The sequence below is a fragment of the Phalacrocorax carbo genome, chromosome 20, assembly GCF_963921805.1.
Source record: "Phalacrocorax carbo chromosome 20, bPhaCar2.1, whole genome shotgun sequence".
NCBI classification, from domain to species: Eukaryota; Metazoa; Chordata; class Aves; order Suliformes; family Phalacrocoracidae; genus Phalacrocorax; species Phalacrocorax carbo.
In genome coordinates, this window is record NC_087532.1 from 8,317,555 (window position 1) to 8,337,600 (window position 20,046).

The 20,046-nt window shown below is 61.1% G+C and overlaps 3 protein-coding genes across 9 annotated transcripts; 2 read left to right on the forward strand and 1 right to left on the reverse strand.

Moving 5' to 3' along the window:
• Positions 1-296: 296 nt before the first annotated feature.
• On the reverse strand, positions 297-5,728 carry LOC135316582 (chloride channel protein ClC-Kb-like). 3 transcript variants are annotated; one of them, XM_064470267.1, is made up of 19 exons: positions 5,509-5,728; positions 5,289-5,417; positions 5,045-5,173; positions 4,809-4,948; positions 4,609-4,686; positions 4,407-4,485; positions 4,199-4,324; positions 3,991-4,075; positions 3,766-3,867; positions 3,117-3,201; positions 2,867-3,034; positions 2,683-2,752; positions 1,683-1,793; positions 1,376-1,589; positions 1,155-1,288; positions 990-1,081; positions 818-901; positions 608-694; positions 297-521 (listed from the first exon to the last, which is right to left on the reverse strand). In XM_064470267.1, the coding sequence occupies exons 1-19, from the start codon at positions 5,606-5,608 to the stop codon at positions 483-485; spliced, it is 2,052 nt and encodes a 683-aa protein (XP_064326337.1). In that variant the 5' UTR covers positions 5,609-5,728; the 3' UTR covers positions 297-482. The 3 variants fall into 3 exon arrangements, with proteins under 3 accessions (XP_064326337.1, XP_064326339.1, XP_064326338.1); XM_064470269.1 differs by lacking the exon at positions 5,289-5,417; XM_064470268.1 differs by lacking the exon at positions 3,766-3,867.
• Positions 5,729-5,945: 217 nt separating this feature from the next.
• HSPB7 (heat shock protein family B (small) member 7) lies at positions 5,946-7,547 on the forward strand. 2 transcript variants are annotated; one of them, XM_064470292.1, is made up of 3 exons: positions 5,946-6,297; positions 6,491-6,627; positions 7,030-7,547. In XM_064470292.1, the coding sequence occupies exons 1-3, from the start codon at positions 6,171-6,173 to the stop codon at positions 7,213-7,215; spliced, it is 450 nt and encodes a 149-aa protein (XP_064326362.1). In that variant the 5' UTR covers positions 5,946-6,170; the 3' UTR covers positions 7,216-7,547. The 2 variants fall into 2 exon arrangements, with proteins under 2 accessions (XP_064326362.1, XP_064326363.1); XM_064470293.1 differs by having other exon boundaries at positions 5,953-6,297; positions 6,494-6,627.
• Positions 7,548-9,231: 1,684 nt separating this feature from the next.
• Positions 9,232-19,144, forward strand: ZBTB17 (zinc finger and BTB domain containing 17). Of its 4 annotated transcripts, none has more exons than XM_064470034.1 (17): positions 9,232-9,374; positions 10,747-10,845; positions 11,317-11,434; positions 13,671-13,877; positions 14,046-14,234; positions 14,505-14,669; positions 14,801-14,926; positions 15,392-15,630; positions 15,717-15,859; positions 16,323-16,623; positions 16,738-16,825; positions 17,356-17,472; positions 17,575-17,695; positions 17,825-17,955; positions 18,050-18,265; positions 18,578-18,667; positions 18,738-19,144. In XM_064470034.1, the coding sequence occupies exons 2-17, from the start codon at positions 10,840-10,842 to the stop codon at positions 19,091-19,093; spliced, it is 2,613 nt and encodes an 870-aa protein (XP_064326104.1). In that variant the 5' UTR covers positions 9,232-9,374; positions 10,747-10,839; the 3' UTR covers positions 19,094-19,144. The 4 variants fall into 4 exon arrangements, with proteins under 4 accessions (XP_064326104.1, XP_064326103.1, XP_064326106.1 ...); XM_064470033.1 differs by having other exon boundaries at positions 9,243-9,383; XM_064470036.1 differs by having other exon boundaries at positions 9,243-9,383; positions 18,760-19,144.
• The last annotated feature ends 902 nt before the right edge of the window (positions 19,145-20,046 follow it).

The following is a 20,046-nucleotide window of genomic DNA, read 5'->3' on the forward strand; positions in this document are numbered from 1 at the left end:
TCTGGGGGGGCCCCACGAGCTGCAGGGGGCTTATCCCCCCCATTTCCCCCAGGATCTTGCAGTCACAAAGCACCCATCACCCTTATTAATTGCAATAATTAAGGATAATTATGTGCCAATAATTAGAGGGGGGAGTCCAGGGGGGGCGTCACTGAGACTGGGGGACTTCAGTGCATGTCCTGGGGCTGGGTGCGATTTTGGGGGGTTTCAAGTGCTGCTGTGTGGTATCGGGGGGGTGACACCCCCCCCAAATGAACCCCACGGGGCTGGAGGAGGAGGAGGAAGAAGAGGGTGCATTGGTGGATTGATGTGTTTAATGTAAGAGCACACTCTGCCGGAGAATATCCCCACCCTGCCCCAGACTGGACTCCTGGGGTCCCCTGGCGGGGTGCAGCGGATCACCCTGGGGGGGGGGGCCAGGACCCTCCTCTTTCCAGGGGTGACATCCCTGGGGAGGGGTCCCTTGGGGTCCCCAGAAGTCATCACTTGGGGTTGGTGAGCTCCTCGATCGCTCTCCGCAGCTGCAAGGGGACAGAGGAGGTGGGCTGGGGTCCCGTCCCCTCCTTGTGTCCCCCCCTTGTCCCCCCTCCCCTTGTCCCCCCCTCACCTCCACCCTGCTGACGGCTCCCACCAGCTCCCCGAAGCGGGTAACGAAGATGCGCTGCAGCTTCAGCAGCTCAAAGAGGTGATGGGCCTTGGGGAGGTGACAACGGGGACACGTGGGGACAAAGCCACCCCCCGCCACGTCCCCTCGCCGTGACACAGAGCTGGGGGGGGGCGGTTTGGTGGCTCCTGGCCCTGTGTTCCCCCCCCAAACCTGGTGCAGGGAGGTCCACGGCGAGAGCTGGAGCATGACGGGCTCGATGGCGCAGTTGTCCCCAAGCGTCCCTGTTGTGGCCAGCTGGAGGAAGGTGATATGTTAATTTTGGGGTGGACAAACAGCATTTTTGGGTGCAGAGGGGTGCTTCCCCCCCCGCCTTGCCATTCACCTTCTGCCCCGGGGGTGCCCGGGGGTGCTCGTGGCTCTGGAGGAAGGCGACCAGCTGGGCTCTGCTGACGGTGCCCACCAGCGTGGGTGACCCTGGAGCACGGGGACAAGCCCGGTGATGTCCCCCCCGGTGCGGTCACCCCCCCAACACCGCCCCACATCCCACCTGCAGTCTCCACCACGGGGTATTCGGCATCGGCGGAGGCATCCAAGGCCACCAGCACCTCCTCGAAGCCACTACCCTTGGCCAAGGCCACCACCCGGCGCTCCATGAACTCCTCCACCACCACTTCGTAGGAGCTGGTGAGCCACAAAAACCCCCAAATTTCCACCATTTCACAGCAAATCACCCCAAAATATGGGGGTTTGGGGAGGGGGGAGGCTTACGCCACGTGCCGGCTGCGGATGCGGGGCAGGTAGGGCAGCTTCTTGACGATGATGGTGCCGTCGTAGAAGGACGGTTGATGCTTCTGGGTGATGGCGTTGGCCACCAGCACGGCCAGGACGACGGGGAGGAGGTGGCCCAGGTAACCGGTGGCCTCACACACCAGTAAAGTCGTGGAGATGGTGTGAGTCACCGAGCCCGAAAAGGCAGCCGCGCCTGTCGTAGAGAACCAGGGAGGTGGGGGGGCGGTTGGTGTATGGGTGCTGGGTGCCCCCCACCCGCGGGTGTCCCCCCCCACCCCTGACTCACCGGCCAGGGCGTAGCCGCCAGGGATGACGGGGCGCGGGTCCCCCTCCAGATGGAGGCCCCGGGGGAAGAGCAGGGCCACCGTCTCCCCCAGCAAGCGCCCGATGGCGGCTCCTAAAATGATGGGGGGGGGGAGGAAGAAGGGTGGGGAGACCCCAGCCTCCCCCCCCCCCCCAAATGGTGCAGCTGGAGGTGACCACCCTCCTGCAGCCCCCCCAGGGCAGGACACAACCCCCTGACCCCCAGGGCTGGATGCAACCCCTGTAACCGCCCCCAGGGCCAGATTCCTGCCCCCCCCCCAGGGCTGGATGCCTCCCCTGTACACCCCACTCCGAGGGCTGGATGCACCCCCTGGATCCTGGATGCACCCCAGTGCTGGATGTCCCTCCCCGGGGCTGGCCTTTCCCCCTGTCCCCCCCCAGGGCTGGCCTTTCACCCTGTCCCCCCCCAGGGCTGGCTGTCCCCCCTGTCCCCCCCCGGGGCTGGCTGCTCCCCCCATCCCCCCCAGGGCTGGCTGTCCCCCCCATCCCCGGCTGCCCCCCATCCCCCCCCGGGGATGGCTGCCCCCCCCATCTCCCCCCAGGGCTGGCTGCCCCCCCCATCTCCCCCCAGGGCTGGCTGTCCCCCCCATCCCTGGCTGCCCCCCATCCCCCCCCAGGGATGGCTGTCCCCCCATCCCCCCCCAGGGCTGGCTGTCCCCCCTGTCCCCCCCCCGGGTCTGGCTGCCCCCCCTGTCCCCCCCCGGGGCTGGCTGCCCCCCCGTCCCCCCCCAGGGCTGGCTGCCCCCCCTCCCCCCCCGGGGCTGGCCTTTCCCCCCATCCCCCCCCGGGGCTGGCCTTTCCCCCCATCCCCCCCCAGGGCTGGCTGCCCCCCCGTCCCCCCCCGGGGCTGGCTGCCCCCCCATCCCCCCCCAGGGCTGGCTGCCCCCCATCCCCATCCAGGGCTGGCTGCCCCCCCATCCCCCCCCAGGGCTGGCTGCCCCCCAGCAGACGCCCAGACTCACCGTAGATGAAGATGGGCATGAAGTAGCCGGCGGGCAGGGGCAGGGTGGTGGCCAGGATCAGCATCCAGAACTGGGGGGGGGGGGGGGGCAGAGCCCAGCCAAAAAGGGGGGGGCCGTCATCCCCATGGGGAGACCGACTCTCAGGGAGGGGGGGGCCACAGGGACTGGGGGGGGCCACGGCTACCTTCATCAGCAGGAAGAAGGCCAAGGTGCCGAAGATGGTGGCGGAGGGGTGGCACCACTCCTGCCAGAGCCCCCGAGGGTCCACGCCGGTGGGGTCGGTGGCGTTGGAGACCAGCGCGCCCCAAGTGCGGTTGTCGAAGAGGGAGGTGAGGTACTCCTTCATGGTGAGCTGGGCGGACGGACAGACGTCCTGAGCACCCACTGGGATGTGTTGGGGTGCCCTGGGGAACGCCACGCTCCCCCCAACTCACCCTGGAGGCCATCAGCTGCCCCAGCCCAGGCGGGAAGGTGATGGAGGAGAACAGCAGCACCACCAGCACGGTGTAGATGGGCTTGCTGGAGTGGGGGAGAGGCAGGGCTGGGGGCGCAGGGACAGACGGACAGATGGGGTGCATGGGGCAGCCACTAGGACACCCAGGGTGCATGGAGGCATGGGGGGAATACGGACACCCAGGGTGCACGGGGTGGACATACGGACACCCAGGGTGCATGGAGAAGGGGGGAAATATGGACACCCAGGGTGCACGGGGTAGATGTTTAGGGTGCGTGGAGTGGACTCAAGGACATGCAGGGTGCATGGCGTGGACAGATGGACAACCAAGGCGTATGGGTGAGACATGCAGGGTGCATGAGGTGGGTGCGTGGACATACGCACAGCACATGGGGTGTGCAGCATGGACACACGGACACGCAGGGTGCACGGGGTCGATGCACAAGGTGCAGGGGGTGGACACACGGACACCCAAGGACGCACAGGGTGCATGGGGGGGAACACACAGACACGCAGGGTAGACACGCAGGCTGCACAGCACAGACACATGGGGGGACGGGGACAGGCAGGCTGCATGGGGCAGACACACGGACACACAGGGCGCAGACAGACAGACGCCCGGTACGGACTCGGTGGCCAGCAGCTTGGCTGTGAGCCGGTTCTCCCTGACGGCCGCCAGCAGCCAGCGCTGGCAGAAGAGGAAGGCGCAGCCCAGGAGCCCGCAAACGGCCCTGCGGAGGAGAGAGCGGGGTACAGGCGGGGTACAGGCGGGGTACAGGTGGGGGTACAGGCGGGGTACAGGCGGGGTACAGGTGGGGGTACAGGCGGGGGTACAGGCAGGCCCCCCCCCTTACCCCAAAATCACAAAAAAGAAGGTCTCCACGAGGTCGAAGGGGAAATCAATCCTGAGGTCGCTCTTAAAAACAGCAACGATGGTTTCTGGGGAGGGGGGAGAGGAATGAGCACGTGGTTTTGGGGGAGAGCACCCCAAAAATGCTACACCCCACCCCCAACCCCGGGGAAGTAAAGGGGAAAGGGGGAGGGGCGCGCACCCTGCCTTGCCTTGCTCGCTGTTGAAGACGGTGAGGAGGCGAAACATGAACGCGCCGCAGGTCGCGGCGAAGAAGCCCCGCCAGTAATCCCGCACGGCGAAGTGGGAGGACATCACCTCGATGCTGAAAAGCACCCCTGCAAAAATGGGGGGACACCCCACCCCCCCTTTAAGACAGGCTTTGGGGGTCCCCAGGGTGGGATGGGGGGGGGTCCTCACCGCTGACAGGTGCCCCGAACACTGTGGCCACCCCGACGGCTTGCGCTGCCACAAGCATCTCGTTCTGCTTGAACTTGTTCTGCGAGGAGGGGGCTTAGCCGTAACCCAGATTTTTTTAGGGGTGTAAAATAAAATCCCCCCCAATTTTGGGGGGATGTGGGAAATGCCCCCATTAATTTTGGGGAAGGGGCAGCATCCCCACCTCATACTCCTTTGTGACCGAGGTCCGCATCTTCCCCAAATACACGGCGGCCATGGCGGTGAGGTGGACGAAAGGCCCCTGGGTGCCAAGGCGGGGGGACACGGCGCTGAGTGTGTGTGCCCCCCCCACCGCCCCGGTGCCGACCGAAACCGCGGGCAACACCAGGAGCCGGGCCGGGGGGCGGGGCGGGAATTCCTCACCACTTTGCCGATGAAAATGGTGCTGCCGCACGCCAGGACACAGGTCAGCCCCACCACCTTGGCTCCGAAGTTTTGGATGGCCAGGTAGTCCTCCAGCACCACGCCCGTCAGGATGGTCTTCAGCTCCGGGATGCCAGAGCCTGGGGGTGGGTATCCAAATTTTAGGGGTCCACCTGCTCCCGGGGCGGGGCTGTTTTGGGGGGGTGGCTGGGGAGGTCGGGGTGCAGCTGGCTGACCTCCCGAGTGCGGGGTGATGCTTTGGGAGAAGCCGGTGGAGAAGGCTGCCAGCGCTGTGGGGTACATGCTCCACGAGAGGTACTTGAGCGCCAAGATGTCACCGACTTCTTGGTAAAGCCACAGGTGGGCTGGAGGAGAAGAGTTGGGAGGGAAGATGTGCCCCCCCAGACCCCCCTCCCAACCTTGGTGACCCCCCAAACACGGGGTGAAGCCCCCCCTCTGCCGCAGGAGCCCCTCGTTTACCCTGGTAGAGCCTGGAGGTGACCACGTCCATCACGAAGCTGATGGTGGCCATGAGGACCCCCAGGACGAAGAGGAAATACCAATCCTCCCCGACACGGAAAAGCTGCCGCTTCACCCACTCCAGGCACCCTGCGGGGGGGAGGGGGGGCAACGGGGTGATGACCCCCCCCCAAATCACCCCAACCCCCCAAGATCCCCCCACTTTGGGTGTGGGTCTCACCTCGGAGCCTCCTCCGGGCTTCGGGGCAGGGTCTCCAGCTCTGCTCCGACACCAGCACCCTCTCCTCTTCCCGCAGCCCCCCTGGGATGTTGCACTCCATCCCAGGGATGTTTTGGGGGGCAGGACACCCCCTCCTTTCTTTTTTTTTGGGCACCCCCTCACCGGTCCTCCCACCTCGGCCGCTGCTGCTGGACTGAGTTTGCAAACGAGCTCATTAAAAACGACCTTGACGAAGCTGCCGGACCCGCTCAGGCCAGAGCGAGCCGGGTTGTTGTCCTGCCCACCCCCCCCCGCCACCTCCAACCTCCCAGTCCTCAAATACAACCCAGGGCAGGGAGTATTTAATAAGTATTTTAATTAATTATCATTATTATTCCTTAATAATAGGCAGGAATGCCGGCATCACATTCCATGGCGTTGAAGGGGGGGATGGAGAAGGGAAAAATTTCCACCGTCTCAGGCGCAAGACCTAAATTTAGCCGGTTTTACGAGAGGTCTGGCAGGCGGCCGGGAGCCTTAACGAGGCTTTATAAAGCTCGTCAAGCTGCCCCCCCTCGAAATAACCGCTCCCGCTTTGCCGGGAGGAGGAGGACGAGGAAGGGGGCTTTGCTCTTCCTCCCCGGCGGGAGCTGGGGGTCAGAGGTGGGGGGGTTACACAGTGGATGACCGTGAAATCCTCGGCTGCTTTCCCATCGGAGCACAGCTTTCATCGCTCAGCGTCGCCCGCTGGCACCATGGAGCTTTTTGGGAGCTTCGTCCGGCCCCGCGGCGAGACTTTGGGGTTCCCAGGTGAGTTTGGGGAGGGGGGGACACCCCACTTTTAGGGCTGGGAGCAAAGGAGGGGGGCGGCGATGCCTCCTCTCCCCTGCCACGCCGGCACATCCCTGTCCCGGAGGGTTTGGGCAAGAATCGGAGCCATGAGAGCGGTGTTTGGGGGATCCCCCTGCCGCCAAACCGTGGCTGTGACCCCCCCCATCTCCAGCAGCTCGGCCTGGCAACACCGGCGCTGTGAAGACCTTGGGCAACACCTATCAGTTCACAGTGGACGTCAGTGACTTCGCCCCCGAGGACATCATCGTCACCACCTCCAACAACCAGATCGAGGTGCATGCCGAGAAGGTGGGTGCTTCCCTCCCTTCCCCACTCACCCCCAAAGCGTGGGGGGGTCCCAAAATCCTCAGCTGACTCCCACGTGACTTCCTAACAGCCCTGGCCATAACCCTGATGGGGTTTAATTCACCATTTCCTCATCTTCGCCCCGTATTTTGCAGGAGTGAAGCCCACAAGACCCAACAAACTCGTGCCTTGTAATCACCCCTCTCCCGGAGGGGTGGGAACCGAAATAATGCACCTTTGTCCCCCCCAGCTGCCACCCACATCCCACCCATCCCCTCGGGGAGATAAATATTAACACCACATACAAGGCGCCACTGCCAGCCTCACCCAAGGGCAGGGAACAACAAGCCCCTACCCCACCTGCACCCCAAAATCACCCTCTCTCACCCATTTTTTTTTCCCCAGCTGGCCGCGGACGGCACCGTCATGAACACCTTCACCCACAAATGCCAGCTCCCCGAAGACGTGGACCCCACGTCGGTGTCGTCCTCGCTGGGGGACGATGGCACGTTGACCATCCGGGCTCAGCGACAGCCCGCCAAGCACACCGACCACGTCCAGCAAACCTTCCGGACTGAGATCAAGATCTGAGGGCTCCGGGGTCCCTTTTTTCCCCTGCTTCTCCTTGTTAATTATTTGGGTAATTAGGGAAGGAGGTGGGATGTGGGGTAGGGGATGGGAACGCTCCCCCTGCAAGGTGCAACCTGTGGCAGGGGGTCGGCGTGGAGAGACGCATCCTGTCACCCACCGGAGAAGCTCCGGAGGGGAGTCCTGGCTCTGGTGATTTTTAGCCAGAGAGGGTTGATGGGGAAGATCCAGCGTGCCAAGAGCCCCACCAGGAGCGAGGTTCCCTTCCCCAACCTTCTGCCAGAGCTTGTCTCTGTATATACAGCTTGTGATGATAAATTATTGAGAACGCCTGACTGCTGCCTCTTCAGTTTCTAAGGTTTTCTTGATGCTTTTCCCCCAAAAGAACTGTGGGTTTAGCCCCAAGGGGCATCTCAGTAAGGGGTACCACGAGCGATTCCTCCCTCCTGACAAAAACGTGGGCGAGGAGCCGCCCCAGCTCCCCTCCATGCCCGCGGCCCCATTTATTTCCAGCCTGGGGTGACTCATTTCTTCCCCGCCGGTCTATTTCTGAGCCATTCCCTCAGCTGTTCGGCCGCCGGCCCACCTGGAAGGTGACCAAATCCTCCTCCTCCCCTCGCCCACCCGCACCCATCGCCCTAGGGGAAGACCTGGGCAGCGGCATGAGCTGGGACAACAGGTCCCAGCCTGGCTGCCAAACCCAGGGGCTTCTTTTTGGGGGCCTAAATGCTCCCCCAAATCGCCCCCCCGAGGGCCCAGCTCCATCTCCCCGTGTGTACAAACAACAGCGAGGCGCCCGTTCAGGGCGAGCGGCTGTTTATAGCTACCACACGCCGCCCCCACTTGTGTTGCTGCTCCAGCTCTGAGGTCAGCTCGTCCCTTAACGACTCGTGACTTGCATTAACACACCTGCAGCGTCGGGGACACACACAAACACACGCGCCTTTTCTATCGTGTCCTCGGGTGGTTTGCCTATTGGCACTGCTGGTCACTCGGGGGACTCACTGCCACAGGCCGCTGCGAAGGAAAATCTTTTAAGTTATTAAAAAAATCTCTTAATGGCTATAAAAGCCCCCAGCCCAGCTTAGGAAACTGGAGCCATGGGGGCAAGGAGCAGCGGCAATGCCCTGTCATCGATCCTCTGCGATGGGACGCGTCTGCTCTGCCCCGAAATGCCACCCCTGGGTGCCCGGGGCCCCCCAGCATCCAGGGAGCCACCCACCGCGGTCACAGATTGCCATCTAGCGGCGACAGGCTGCCGGGTGGCCCTCGCCCACCAAGCTCCAGCCAAAGGAGGAAGAAAAAAAAACTTACTTTTTCTCCCCAAGCCGGCTAGTTTTGCACGGGGATTTCGAGGCCAGGGAGCGGGTGAAGGGACAGCTCAGAGCCCGAGCACTGACCACACCCCACAGCAGCATGGCCCTGCTTTGGGCTCATTTTTCACAGGATGGCTGGGAAATCCAGCCTTAGGGGGAAACAGGTTGATAGGAATAGGAATGTTACGCTTTTGGGGCTGTGTGCTCTCCAGCCTGCTGCCTGCACCAGGCCCAACGCACCAGCGCCTTACAATGCACGCCAGTCAGCAGCTGCCTTCAAAGCCCCATGCCACCAGGCCCTATACACCGGCCTGAAGGGGTTTGCCTGTTCAGAGACCCCAGTTTAGGCAACATCTTCAGCTCTTGGCCTGCGCTGACCTGCCGGGAACACAAGGCTGGGCCTACAGCCTGTGGAGACACCCAGCCACCATCACAAGCAGCTGCCTGACACCTCAGCCTACCGACACGCCCGAATGTGTTCAACCTTATGGGGGGAACGAAACCCCTCAGGGGCATCCAGCGTGGCGGAACAGGGCCCTTTAACCCCGCGGCTCGCTGGGGTCAGCCCCGGAGCCAGCCCCTCCCCGCCGCTCCGCCCGCCATCCCCGCACTGTCATGGCGGCGCTCTGAGGAGACGGGGGAGACACGCACAGCCACGTGACCCGCCCCGCCACCCCATCCGCGCATGTGCGGCCCGGGCAGAGGCGCGGGGAGCCGCGCATGCGCCGTCGGTGGGCGGGGGAGGGCGACGCCGCTTCCGCCCGGCGCCAAGATGGCGGCGCCCTTTGTCTGGTCGGTGTCACGGTGAGCGTCGCGGGCGGCGGTGTGAGGCCCCCGCCGGGCCCGGTATGGCAGGTAACGGTGGGAAGGGCCGGGGAGGATCCCGGGGAGGAGCTGGGGGGCTGGAGGGGTTGGGGGAGCATGGGGGCTGTGAGGAGAAGGGAGCTGCGGCCTAGTTCCCTGCCTGGGCCACCCCTCCCCTCAAAAAGGAGCCGGTTTTGGGGTCACCCCGCTGCGCGAACCCTGGTTTTTTGAGGGGAGGCTGCGTGGGTGTCCCCCCATCCCCTTAGCACCCCAAGGAGGGCTGTGGTAGCCCTTTCCCCTCTCTCCCTGATTTGAGCCCCCCACCCCACCCCCAAGCCGCTGCCGGGCTCTGTGCTGAGCCTCAGGGCGGCTGTCGGGGGGGGAACGGGGGGCTGCTGGGGTCCTGCCAGCCCCCCCGGCCACGGTGCTTGCATCTGCCGTGGGAGACATGTGTGTCGTCTCCCCCCACGCAGCCGTGGGGTGACTCGAGGCAAGGTCAGGAGCGAATTTTAGGGGAGCCTGAAAAGTTTTTAGGAGACCCACCACGCGTGGGGCAGCCGCCATTCCCTCGGGACACGGCAAGACATCTGTGGGGGACGCCACCCCGACAGCCAACGCCACGTGAGACGAGTCCCCTGGCACCCCACGAGCTGTCTGTCAAGGACATCACCAACTTCAAAGCATTGCGCAGCAGCTCAAGGCAAAAAGGCTTTTTTTTCCTCCTCATCTAGCATCTTTTTTAGCGTGATGACAGCCCGTTCTGGCTGTACGTGCCCTCTGCAGGGATCGCTTTTTGGGTGCAGACGGCCCATTTCATGGACAAGCCGTGTTTCCTTGATTGCATTTCTGCATCAGAAGCTTCTGCTGAAGTTTCAGAGATCGGGCAGCATTCCAAAGGCAGGGTTTTTTGCAAGAAGACAAAGGTTTCAGAGTTCATCACCTAGGCACTGTAGAAACAGGCGGTTTTCACAGCAGAGCTCAAGGTCCTGCGACGTCTCAGGAGCCCTGCTGGCTCCCTGCCCGCTGCAGCCCGGGGCTCCGGTTACCTGCGGGCAGCCCTGCCTGCACAGCTGCATCAGGAGCTGCACGAGCGTATCCATGTGCCTGAAAACTAAATAACTGAGGGGTCTGCGGGGTGTCTGTTTGCTGGGGGGTGTCCAGAGCATCTCTGCTCATCTCCCTCCTCGTGTCTTTCTCCTTTTATTTCCTTTCCACCACATTTTTTTCCAGCCTGTCATTGCTTGTGTTTATTTTCCACCCCCTTCCAGCTGAATGCCAGCTCACCTTCCAGTTTTGCTGCTGATCGTGAACTCCAGAGCCCTTCTGTGTTTCATAGTTTGGATTATTAGTACATCTGGGCATTGAATGTCAGATCAGCTCTTAACTTTATTTTTTTTAACTGAAAATGTTGCAGAATCGGTTACTGGAAATGAGGACAGACTCCTCTTCGCAGAGACTGAAAGGATTAGGGCTGCTTTGTTCCCTGAGCTGACACACAAGAAGGGAGATGACGGTAGGCAGAAAGTAAACCCCCTCTTCCTTTTTATCTTCTCAGCGTAAGATGGTGACAGCATTGAAAGGCAATGTTTAAACCACTATTTTTTTCCAATTTATCAAGGCTTTGGGGTGGTTTTTAATAGGTAGGTGCTCGGGTGGCAGGTATGGGGAGACAGGGAGAGGTTAGTGTTGTTAAGAAGTGAAGGAGCTTAGCAGAGCTCATGTGGGAAGCTCCTCGGGACAGTAGCTGCTGTATTTATCTTTGCGAGCGTGGGTGTTCTCATAACGAAGCTTTTCTGTGGTTAATCAGGTAATGAGAGACTCGACAGCCACATCGGGGAGAGGTTGGGAGGGGACACGGCATTTGTTTGCCCCTGACAAGGTGAAATCAGGGTGCCTGGTCCTGAGTCAGTGACGTCGGACCTTGGTGCCTTCAACACGCAAGGTTCGGGTTTTTAAATGGAGCTTTTCATCCCGTTTCTCCCAGGATGGCTGCGTAGAGACTGACCTGAGCACCGGGAGGGGGGAAAACTCTGGAGGAGACCCACAACTGCCTCGCCCGCAGCCTCTGTCCTCCGGATACCTCGGCTCCTTGCGGCGCAAGGGTGAGGTTGGGCGCCAATCCTGGCTTATCTTTGTTTTTCAGGTGAGGAGCTCTGTCATGTGCCCTCAGATAGCACCGCTACCTTAAACAGCTGGCAGCGGTGGGTGTGCGCTAACAGGGGCTAATTCGTCTGGTGTCGGGGGGAGCAGCAGTGCCTGATCTGGCATCTGCCCTCCCTGGATCCATCCCCACCTTGGCACATCCCATTTGGCCGGGGATGGAGACAGATCTCGGCTCTGGAACCACAAACTGGCCCTGCCCGAGCAGTGGCAAGGAACCAGGGCGGCATTTCGGGTGCACTGTGTGTGTTTTGATCCAGATATTTGGGATTTTTAAGGCTTGGAGTCAGTGATCTTAGTGTACGAAGGTCATCTCAGCTGCTGGGGGGCGCTGGGTTCGGGTACGAGGGCGATACGCAGCTCGCCCCAGCCTCTGCCCCGCTGCACTCGCCTGCTCTGATGAAGCTGTAACGTGACGTTGCGGAGGAAACTGCAGAAAAGATGAAGTTTTTTTGGGGAAGAGTTGAGTTTCTTGGGATTTTGCTTCCTTCGCAAAGCTCGGGCATGATGCTGCAGCGAGGCCAATTGGAGAGTGATAAAAATCATCATTCACATGCAAAGTGCCTCCTACAAATTACCGAAAATAGCCTTTTAGTGCATCAAACCATCGTGATTTCTCAGATCCTGCTGCGCAGAGCTTTCCAAGCACGGGAGGCAGCGTTGTTTATCCTGCTGGGAAAATCCTCCCCACTTTTTTTCTCCAGAGCTTCCTTTGCAAACCTTACAGGGTCATAAGTGTGTGTGGGTTTAGGCAGATTTTAATACAAATATTGAATTTTCTGGCTCTCGAGGGAAGTATTTTGGGACAGGCTGTGGGTGTTTGGTTAAAAAAAAAATCCCATGTTTTGGAGAGCTGGGGGAAAGTTGTGGCGGGTTATTAATTGCAAAGATAAACAGCATCTTTTGGGAGTGAAACTTTCTCTCTCCGTGCATGCTGTCGGAGGCGTCTGGGCTTCCCATCCCTGCCAAGAATGACTTTGGAAGCCAAATCGATCCTCGGGCGGAAGATCTTCACCGAGCGCGTTGCTAGCACCCGCTGCAGACAGGAGGAGGCTCCCTCTGCCCGCGGTGCTCGCCTGCTGCGTGCTTGGGCACGCTCGAATGGATCCGGAGGAGGGATGTGCTCATGGCTGCCTGGAAGCGACCGGTTTTCTGGATCCAAACCTGTCGCCTTTCCCCGACCTGAGACTACCCGTGCTGTTTTTAAGAGCTGGTAAAGTGGAAAAGCAACTGTTACGGGCTGGAAACCTTCAGAGAGACGCTGAGCATCGACTTCGCATTGAAACCAAGAATTTCTCTGGCCATAACTTTGCTTCTTCCAGCATCCAGAGCCTTAGGGACTTCCTGGCCTTGGCAGGTTGAGCAAGAACTGTGGATAGTCCCCGTTTGCTTTCTCCTCCCTCCTTGCTCGTCGCTCATCTAGCAAGGAATGAAATGCTCCCTTCAGCCTGCAGAGGAATAATCTTCTGAAAACAAAGCTGAGTGAAAACCCTTCGTTCTCTACCCCGCAGCCCAGGAGAAAACCCCACGCCTGGCAGCAGTTGAAGCTTGTGGTGCCCCTCAACCTTTGCCAACAAGGACCTCGTAGGAAAATGGGCTTTCACAGTGTTCCCAGGAGTTTCCAGCGTTCCTCGGCCAAAGTTGTGCTTCGAACAGGGAGAATTCCCTCCGAACACACAATAAAAATACTAAAATCTCAGTATCATGATGCGAGTGCCTAAAATGAGCAGGAGCTCAAAGATTTTCATGAACGCTTTTCGCGCTGCGCCCTCGGCGGGAGTGGTGGCACAACCTGCTCACTGAAGGGACACGTTTGCAGAGGCAGCAGGGTTCCCGCTCGGAGCTTGGGCCGGATGAAGAGCAATAAATGTATTTTAAATGCTGTTAGGATGGCAAACAAATATATTGACTGTTCAGTGAGGTCTCTGCAGCCCCGTGCTGGTGTTGTGCCTGTTATAGGAGAGGTTTTGGGGTTGTATTTAATGGGGGAGGCGGGTGGCTGTAGCGAGGAGCTGAAATCAGGCTTTTTTGGGCCACATTTTTTAACAGACAGGGTGGTCAGGTTGCAGTTGATCCATGGCTTTGTTTGTGGTCCTCTTTCGTGGCCCTTCCCGACGCAGCATCAGGGTTTCGGCACCCGTCTCACGCCCCTCCTGGGGTTTGCTTTTCTCCCCGCAGCCATGGATTTTCCCCAGCACAGCAAGCAAGTCCTGGAACAGCTGAACCAGCAGCGGCAGCTGGGTTTGCTGTGTGACTGCACCTTCGTGGTGGACGGCATCGACTTCAAGGCCCACAAAGCCGTGCTGGCAGCCTGCAGCGAGTATTTCAGGATGCTCTTTGTCGACCAGAAGGACGTTGTGCACCTCGACATCAGCAATGCGGCAGGTAGGCAGAGGGTTATCCAATATCCCTCTGAGCCGCTTAAATGAAGCGGTTTGGTGCTCAGGGTTTGAGGGAGGCTCCTCGGCCTGTTATTTCCTGTGCTTTGGGCTTTTCAAAATTGCACAGCTGAGATGTGAGAGCTTATTTCTGGTTGCATCGCCTCCCTTGCAGGCCTGGGCCAGGTTTTGGAGTTCATGTACACGGCTAAGCTAAGCCTAAACCCCGACAATGTGGAAGATGTGCTGGCTGTGGCAGGTTTCCTCCAAATGCAGGAGATCGTTAGCGCTTGCAATGCTCTCAAGTCCCTCACCGTGCCGGCAGAAAGCCCCGCCAAGAGCCAGCCACCCCCCGCCGAGATCGGTACGTAACCTCCTCGCTATCCCTCAGCTGGGGAGGCTGGAAGTTGCCCTCTGAAGCGACCACGCTCTCTGGTCACCGCCCAAACCCATGGCCCAGGCACCTCTGGTGCGCAAGGGAGTCTGGACAGGGTTTCATCCCCTTGTGAAGCATCAGCAGTTGAAGAACTGATGCTTCCTTGAACCTTTACGGGATTTGGGAACCCTCTGGCAGCCGTCAGGGCGCCCCTGCACAGGCGGCAAATGCTGGAGCGCTTTGCCTCTTCCCTCGCAGGGGCTGACAAGGTGACTGTTGAGGACAAGAGGCCGACTTCAGAAGCACTGGGTGATCTTGACAAAACAAAACTGGTTCCTCCCGACCCGGAGGGGAAGGAAGAGATGCCCGTGGCTGCAGCAGCACAGCCCGAGGCACAGGCGAAGTACATGGATGGCCAAGAAGGTGAGCCCCTAAGGGAATGACACCCAAAATCCCCCATCGTTTCCCCCAGCACACCCTGTCCTGCTGCCAGGCTCTGCTGCCTGGAGCCTGATGTCTCCTCAAGCATGCCCGAGACGCTCCGTTGCTTGTAGGGGCAGGTGTTGCCATCCAGGAGGGCCCCAACGCTGAATTTCCCAGCCACCCGCAGCCGGCGGAGAACACGATCGGTGGCAGCCCCGCGACGAAGGGCAGCGTCTCTCCGGGTGCCGAAATGGGAGGTGTGTTGGTGAGCGGGGGCGGTCTTTGGGTCTTTGCAGACTTTGCTGTCCACCCACTCCCTTCAGCAGGGCTGAAATAAAGCAGGGCAAGGGTTGAACCCTTGTTTTCCATGTAATTAACTTGGTTAGCCTGAGTCTTGCTGTGCAAACAGTGTCTCCTGCGAGTCGCAGAACCCCCAGGAGCGGTTGCCTGTGGGGCAGAGGTTGGAGAGGTTGGGAAATGCTCTTCTCTCTGCACAGGCTGTTGGATTTTAGGCCTGATAACCTGGAAATTCAAAGTGACTCCAGGCAGAGGTCTTGGCACCTGTGTGGTACGATGGAGTACCGGGATCTCCCTGAGTGCACTAGGGCAGGTCTAATCCCCAAAGCCTTAAACCCAGGCTTAGAGTTGGGAAATACGGGTGGGTTTTGTCTCTCTGATGCTGCTCCCGATCCCTAGCATCCCTGTGTTCTAAATGCCTGCAGAGATGGAGCTGGAAGGGAAGGAGGAAGAGGGGGAGATGATGCCAGAGGACGAAGAGGAGGTTAAAATCCCCGAGGAAGAGCAGCCCCGCTTAGAAAACGGAGAAAATGCTGAAGATAACGAATCGGGAAGCACCGACTCCGGGCAGGAGAACTCGGGTGAAACCCGTCTGCTGCGTTTGGGTACTTACAGCGACAGGACCGAGTCGAAAGCCTACGGCTCCGTCACGCACAAGTGCGAGGTGAGGCCGGCCGCGGCCTGGGCGGGCTCTCCGGTCCCTCGGGGCCGCCGGGCGTCACGGCTGCGCCTGTCTCTCTCCATCCCTAGGACTGTGGGAAGGAGTTCACCCACACCGGCAACTTCAAGCGGCACATCCGTATCCACACCGGCGAGAAACCCTTCGCCTGCAGGGAGTGTAACAAAGCCTTCTCCGACCCGGCTGCGTGCAAAGCCCACGAGAAGACGCACAGGTACGGCAGCGCCGGGGACTGAGAGGTGCCGCCGGGCTGAGCTGGGTGGAGAAGGGCTTGTGACGATGCCAGCAGCTGGCCGAGGGCATCGGGGTTTGAGCAAGAGGTCGGTACGCAGCCAGCATCGCTCTGCCTCTCGCATTGGTCTGGAGAGGTCGGCGCTGCAGGGTTGGAAAGCTCCCAGCAGCTCGTTTGGATGGCGCCAGCCACAAAAAGACGCCGGCAGCACCTAAAAAATGTGGCTTTTGCTGCAAAACATCAAATCTTTGTGAATCCGGCAGCGTGGTGGGGTAGTCTGGGGGGAGATCTACCTTTCCGCCCCTGTCCTTTCCGTTTGCGTTGCTCCCAGACGTCCTGTGGGATCCCGACGGGTCTAGCTGGGGTGGTGGAGCTCGGATCGGGGCGGTGAGAGCTCGGCACGCCGGTTCCTCCCCGCGGCCTGACAGCCCCGTCTCCTCCGCAGCCCGTTGAAGCCCTACGGCTGCGAGGAGTGCGGGAAGAGCTACCGCCTCATCAGCCTGCTGAACCTCCACAAGAAACGGCACACGGGGGAGGCCAAATACCGCTGCGACGACTGCGGCAAGCTCTTCACCACCTCCGGCAACCTCAAACGGCACCAGCTGGTGCACAGCGGGGAGAAACCGTACCAGTGCGACTACTGTGGGCGCTCCTTCTCCGACCCCACCTCGAAAATGCGGCATCTGGAGACCCACGACACCGACAAGGAGCACAAGTGTCCCCACTGCGACAAGAAATTCAACCAGGTGAATTGGGGCGGGGGGGGGGAGGAAGCCGGACCCAACGGCAGTTCGGGTCCCTCTGGAGGGAGGTGGGGGTGATGTTGGGGGGGTTCTCTGCATCCCTCTCGCTGTCCCCAGGTGGGGAACTTGAAGGCTCACCTGAAGATTCACATCGCGGACGGGCCCCTGAAGTGTCGGGAGTGCGGCAAACAGTTCACCACTTCAGGTAGCGCGGGGCTGGTGGGTGGCGGGGTCCCGGTGATGGAGGTTTGGCTGGCCCTGGGGGGAACAGGGACCGCTCCGTGGGGGAATCGGAGCCGGAGGAAGGATTTCATCCCAGGCACGGGAGGTTTTAAACCTCTCACTGCGGTGCCACGGTTGTGGTGCATGAATTTCTCCCCCTCTGTGGGGCCGGGCTGGCGTCCCCCATGGGATCACTCCTGGAAGGAGCCCTTGATCCAGTTTCTAGGGATAGAGACGTCTCCTCCCATCTCCCCAATCCTCTGTGGAGCTGGATGGGTCTGGATGAGCCTGAAGCGTCTCTCTGTGCCCTCAGAACTGGGATGCTTGTTCTGGCTCTCCCCGCTGCCGTGTTGCCACCCGATCCTCGGCGCTGGGGATCAGCGGTGCGGCACTCCTGTGGTCCCCGCTCCGTAAATAGCGATGGGGTTTCCCGATGGGGCTACCGGGGCGCTGGGGAGGGAGGGAGGGTGCCGGTGTCCCTGTACCCTGCGGCTGAGCCTTGTCTGCTCTCAGGCAACCTGAAACGACACCTCCGGATCCACAGCGGGGAGAAACCCTACGTCTGCGTCCACTGCCAGCGCCAATTCGCCGACCCCGGGGCGCTGCAGCGGCACGTCCGCATCCACACCGGTACGGACAAAGCTTTGCCACCCCCTTTTTCCCCCCGAGGCATTTTGGGGGAGCCTCGTGCTCCCCATCCCTGTGTTGTTGACCCTCCCCCATCTCTTCCAGGAGAAAAGCCGTGCCAGTGCTTGATCTGCGGGAAAGCCTTCACCCAAGCGAGCTCCCTCATCGCCCACGTGCGCCAGCACACGGGGGAGAAACCCTACGTCTGCGAACGCTGCGGCAAGAGGTGAGGGTCCACCACGTGAATGTTGGGGGGCACCTCCACGGCCGTGGAGGGTGGGTGGAGGTGCCAGGGTGTTACCGCTGAGGACGGGGATCGTGGTGAGGAACGTGTGGGGTTTTTTTCCTCACCCAGGTTCGTCCAGTCGAGCCAACTGGCCAACCACATCCGCCACCACGATAATATCCGACCCCACAAATGCACCGTCTGCAGCAAAGCCTTCGTCAACGTGGGCGATCTCTCCAAACACATCATTATCCACACCGGTGCGTATCCCCAGGGCTCCCCGACAGCCCCCCCATCATCTTTAACCACCCCCTAAATCTCTAACCACCCTCAAATTCCTCATCTCATCCCCAGGGGAGAAGCCGTTCCTGTGCGACAAGTGCGGCCGGGGCTTCAACCGGGTGGACAACCTGCGTTCCCACGTGAAGACGGTGCACCAGGGCAAGGCGGGCATCAAAATCCTCGAGCCGGAGGAAGGAGACGAGGTCAACATCGTCACGGTGGCTTCCGACGACATGGTGACGCTGGCCACCGAGGCGCTGGCTGCCACCGCTGTCACGCAGCTCACGGGTGAGCTGGGGGGTCCCGGGAGCCTTCCCAAAAGGGAGGTTTATCCACAGGGTCCAGCTTTGGGGGCCTAAAAGCCATCCTAAGTGAGGCTTATCCACGGGGCGCAGCTTGGGGATCCCAAGAGCCATATTCCAAAGAGGCTCGGAGGCTTATCCGTGGAGTGCAGCACCCTTTGCCGTGGCGGGGAAACATCACAGCCTGGCTCCAGTCCCCTCCTAAATACCGTGATGGGCACAATCCAGGGTCCTGCTCCTGCAGGGGTCTCCCCCCGTGCCCCCCTCGCCATCGCCTCCCCCTCCTCTCCCCCCACAGTGGTCCCTGTAGCGGCCGCAGTGACGGCGGACGAGACCGAAGCACTTAAAGCCGAGATCACCAAAGCCGTGAAGCAAGTGCAAGAAGCAGGTGAGACGGGGATGGGGAAGCGAGAGGAGGGGGGTCGGCTGGCTCCTGCCCCGCCACCCCCTCACCCCAGCGCCTCCCCTTTTCCCTTGCAGACCCCAACACCCAGATCCTCTACGCCTGCGATTCCTGCGGGGAAAAATTCCTGGATGCCACGAGCCTGGCGCAGCACGTCCGCATCCACACGGCCCAAGCCCTCGTCATGTTCCAGGCCGACACGGACTTTTACCAGCAATACGGAACCGCCGCCGCTTGGCAAACGGAGCAGGTCATTCCCGCTGGAGAACTGCTCTTCCGAACCCGGGACGGCCCCCCCGAGCCCCCCGCCGCCCCCCTGGCCCCTGCGCCCACAGCCGGGGAGGGTCAGCCGCCCCCCGAGTGACCCCCCCTCGCCTTTATTTAAAAGACAGCTGCTTGGAAATGGTGTAAAAAGTGTATTTCTGGAAGGAGAGAAATGGAATAAATTGCAATATTTTCTAACGGCTGATGCTCGTGGGGTGGGGGGAGATGATGCTGCAGGCACAGTGTGACCCCCCCCCCCAAGATGAGGATTTTGGGGGAAGGAGGGGGTCCCCCAGGCCCGGAGCCGCTGGGCTGGGCTGGGCTGGGCGGGAGGGGTTACCGAAACACTCCTTTAATTGCTAATGAGGGCTTGATGGATTGAAAAGGGGGATAATTGAGACAATAGAGGTGAAAAGGTGGTTCAGGTTTTGCCAGTGGGCTTTTAGGGTGAAAGAGAGGGGAGACCCTCACCCTGCGCCCCCAGCCCCGCCCAGGGCCAGCGGGGCCGCAGGCAGAGAGCCCCTTTTGGGTTAAAAGAAGGACAGAAAGGTGCTGCTGGCTCCCCGGGCTGAGAGCCCAGCCCTGCAGTTTGGGGCCGCAGCTGGGGTCTCCCCCATGACCTGCTGTGGTGGAGGCGGGGACTGAGGGGGGCCAGGGGCTGTGCGTCTGTCCGTGTGTCTGTCCCTGTTGCCCTGCCCGGGAGCTGGGAGGATTCAGGCCTCTGGGGGGCAGCGCTGGCTCCAGCCCCATTGCCCTCAGAGCAGGGGCTGGGGGGGCTGTGTGACCCCAACGTGGGGGGAGCTGAGGGGGGAGGTCCAGGCCCGGGGCCCGTGGGGGGGAAGGGGCCTGATCCAGGCTCTTCTCAGGGCACCCGGGGCAGGACCAGGGGCACAAACCCACCGTGGGGGTGGGCTGGGGCCCTTGGAGTCAGGGTCAGGCCTGAAACCCCTCCCCATGGGAGGTGACGGACGCACGGATGGACGCACGGCCAGACGTGCAGCTGTCAGCGTATCCAGCTGGACGTGCAACCCCCTCTGTCCCCCAGAACCTCTCAGCACCCTGGGGTGGGGACAGACAGACACACAGCCATGTGCATGTCC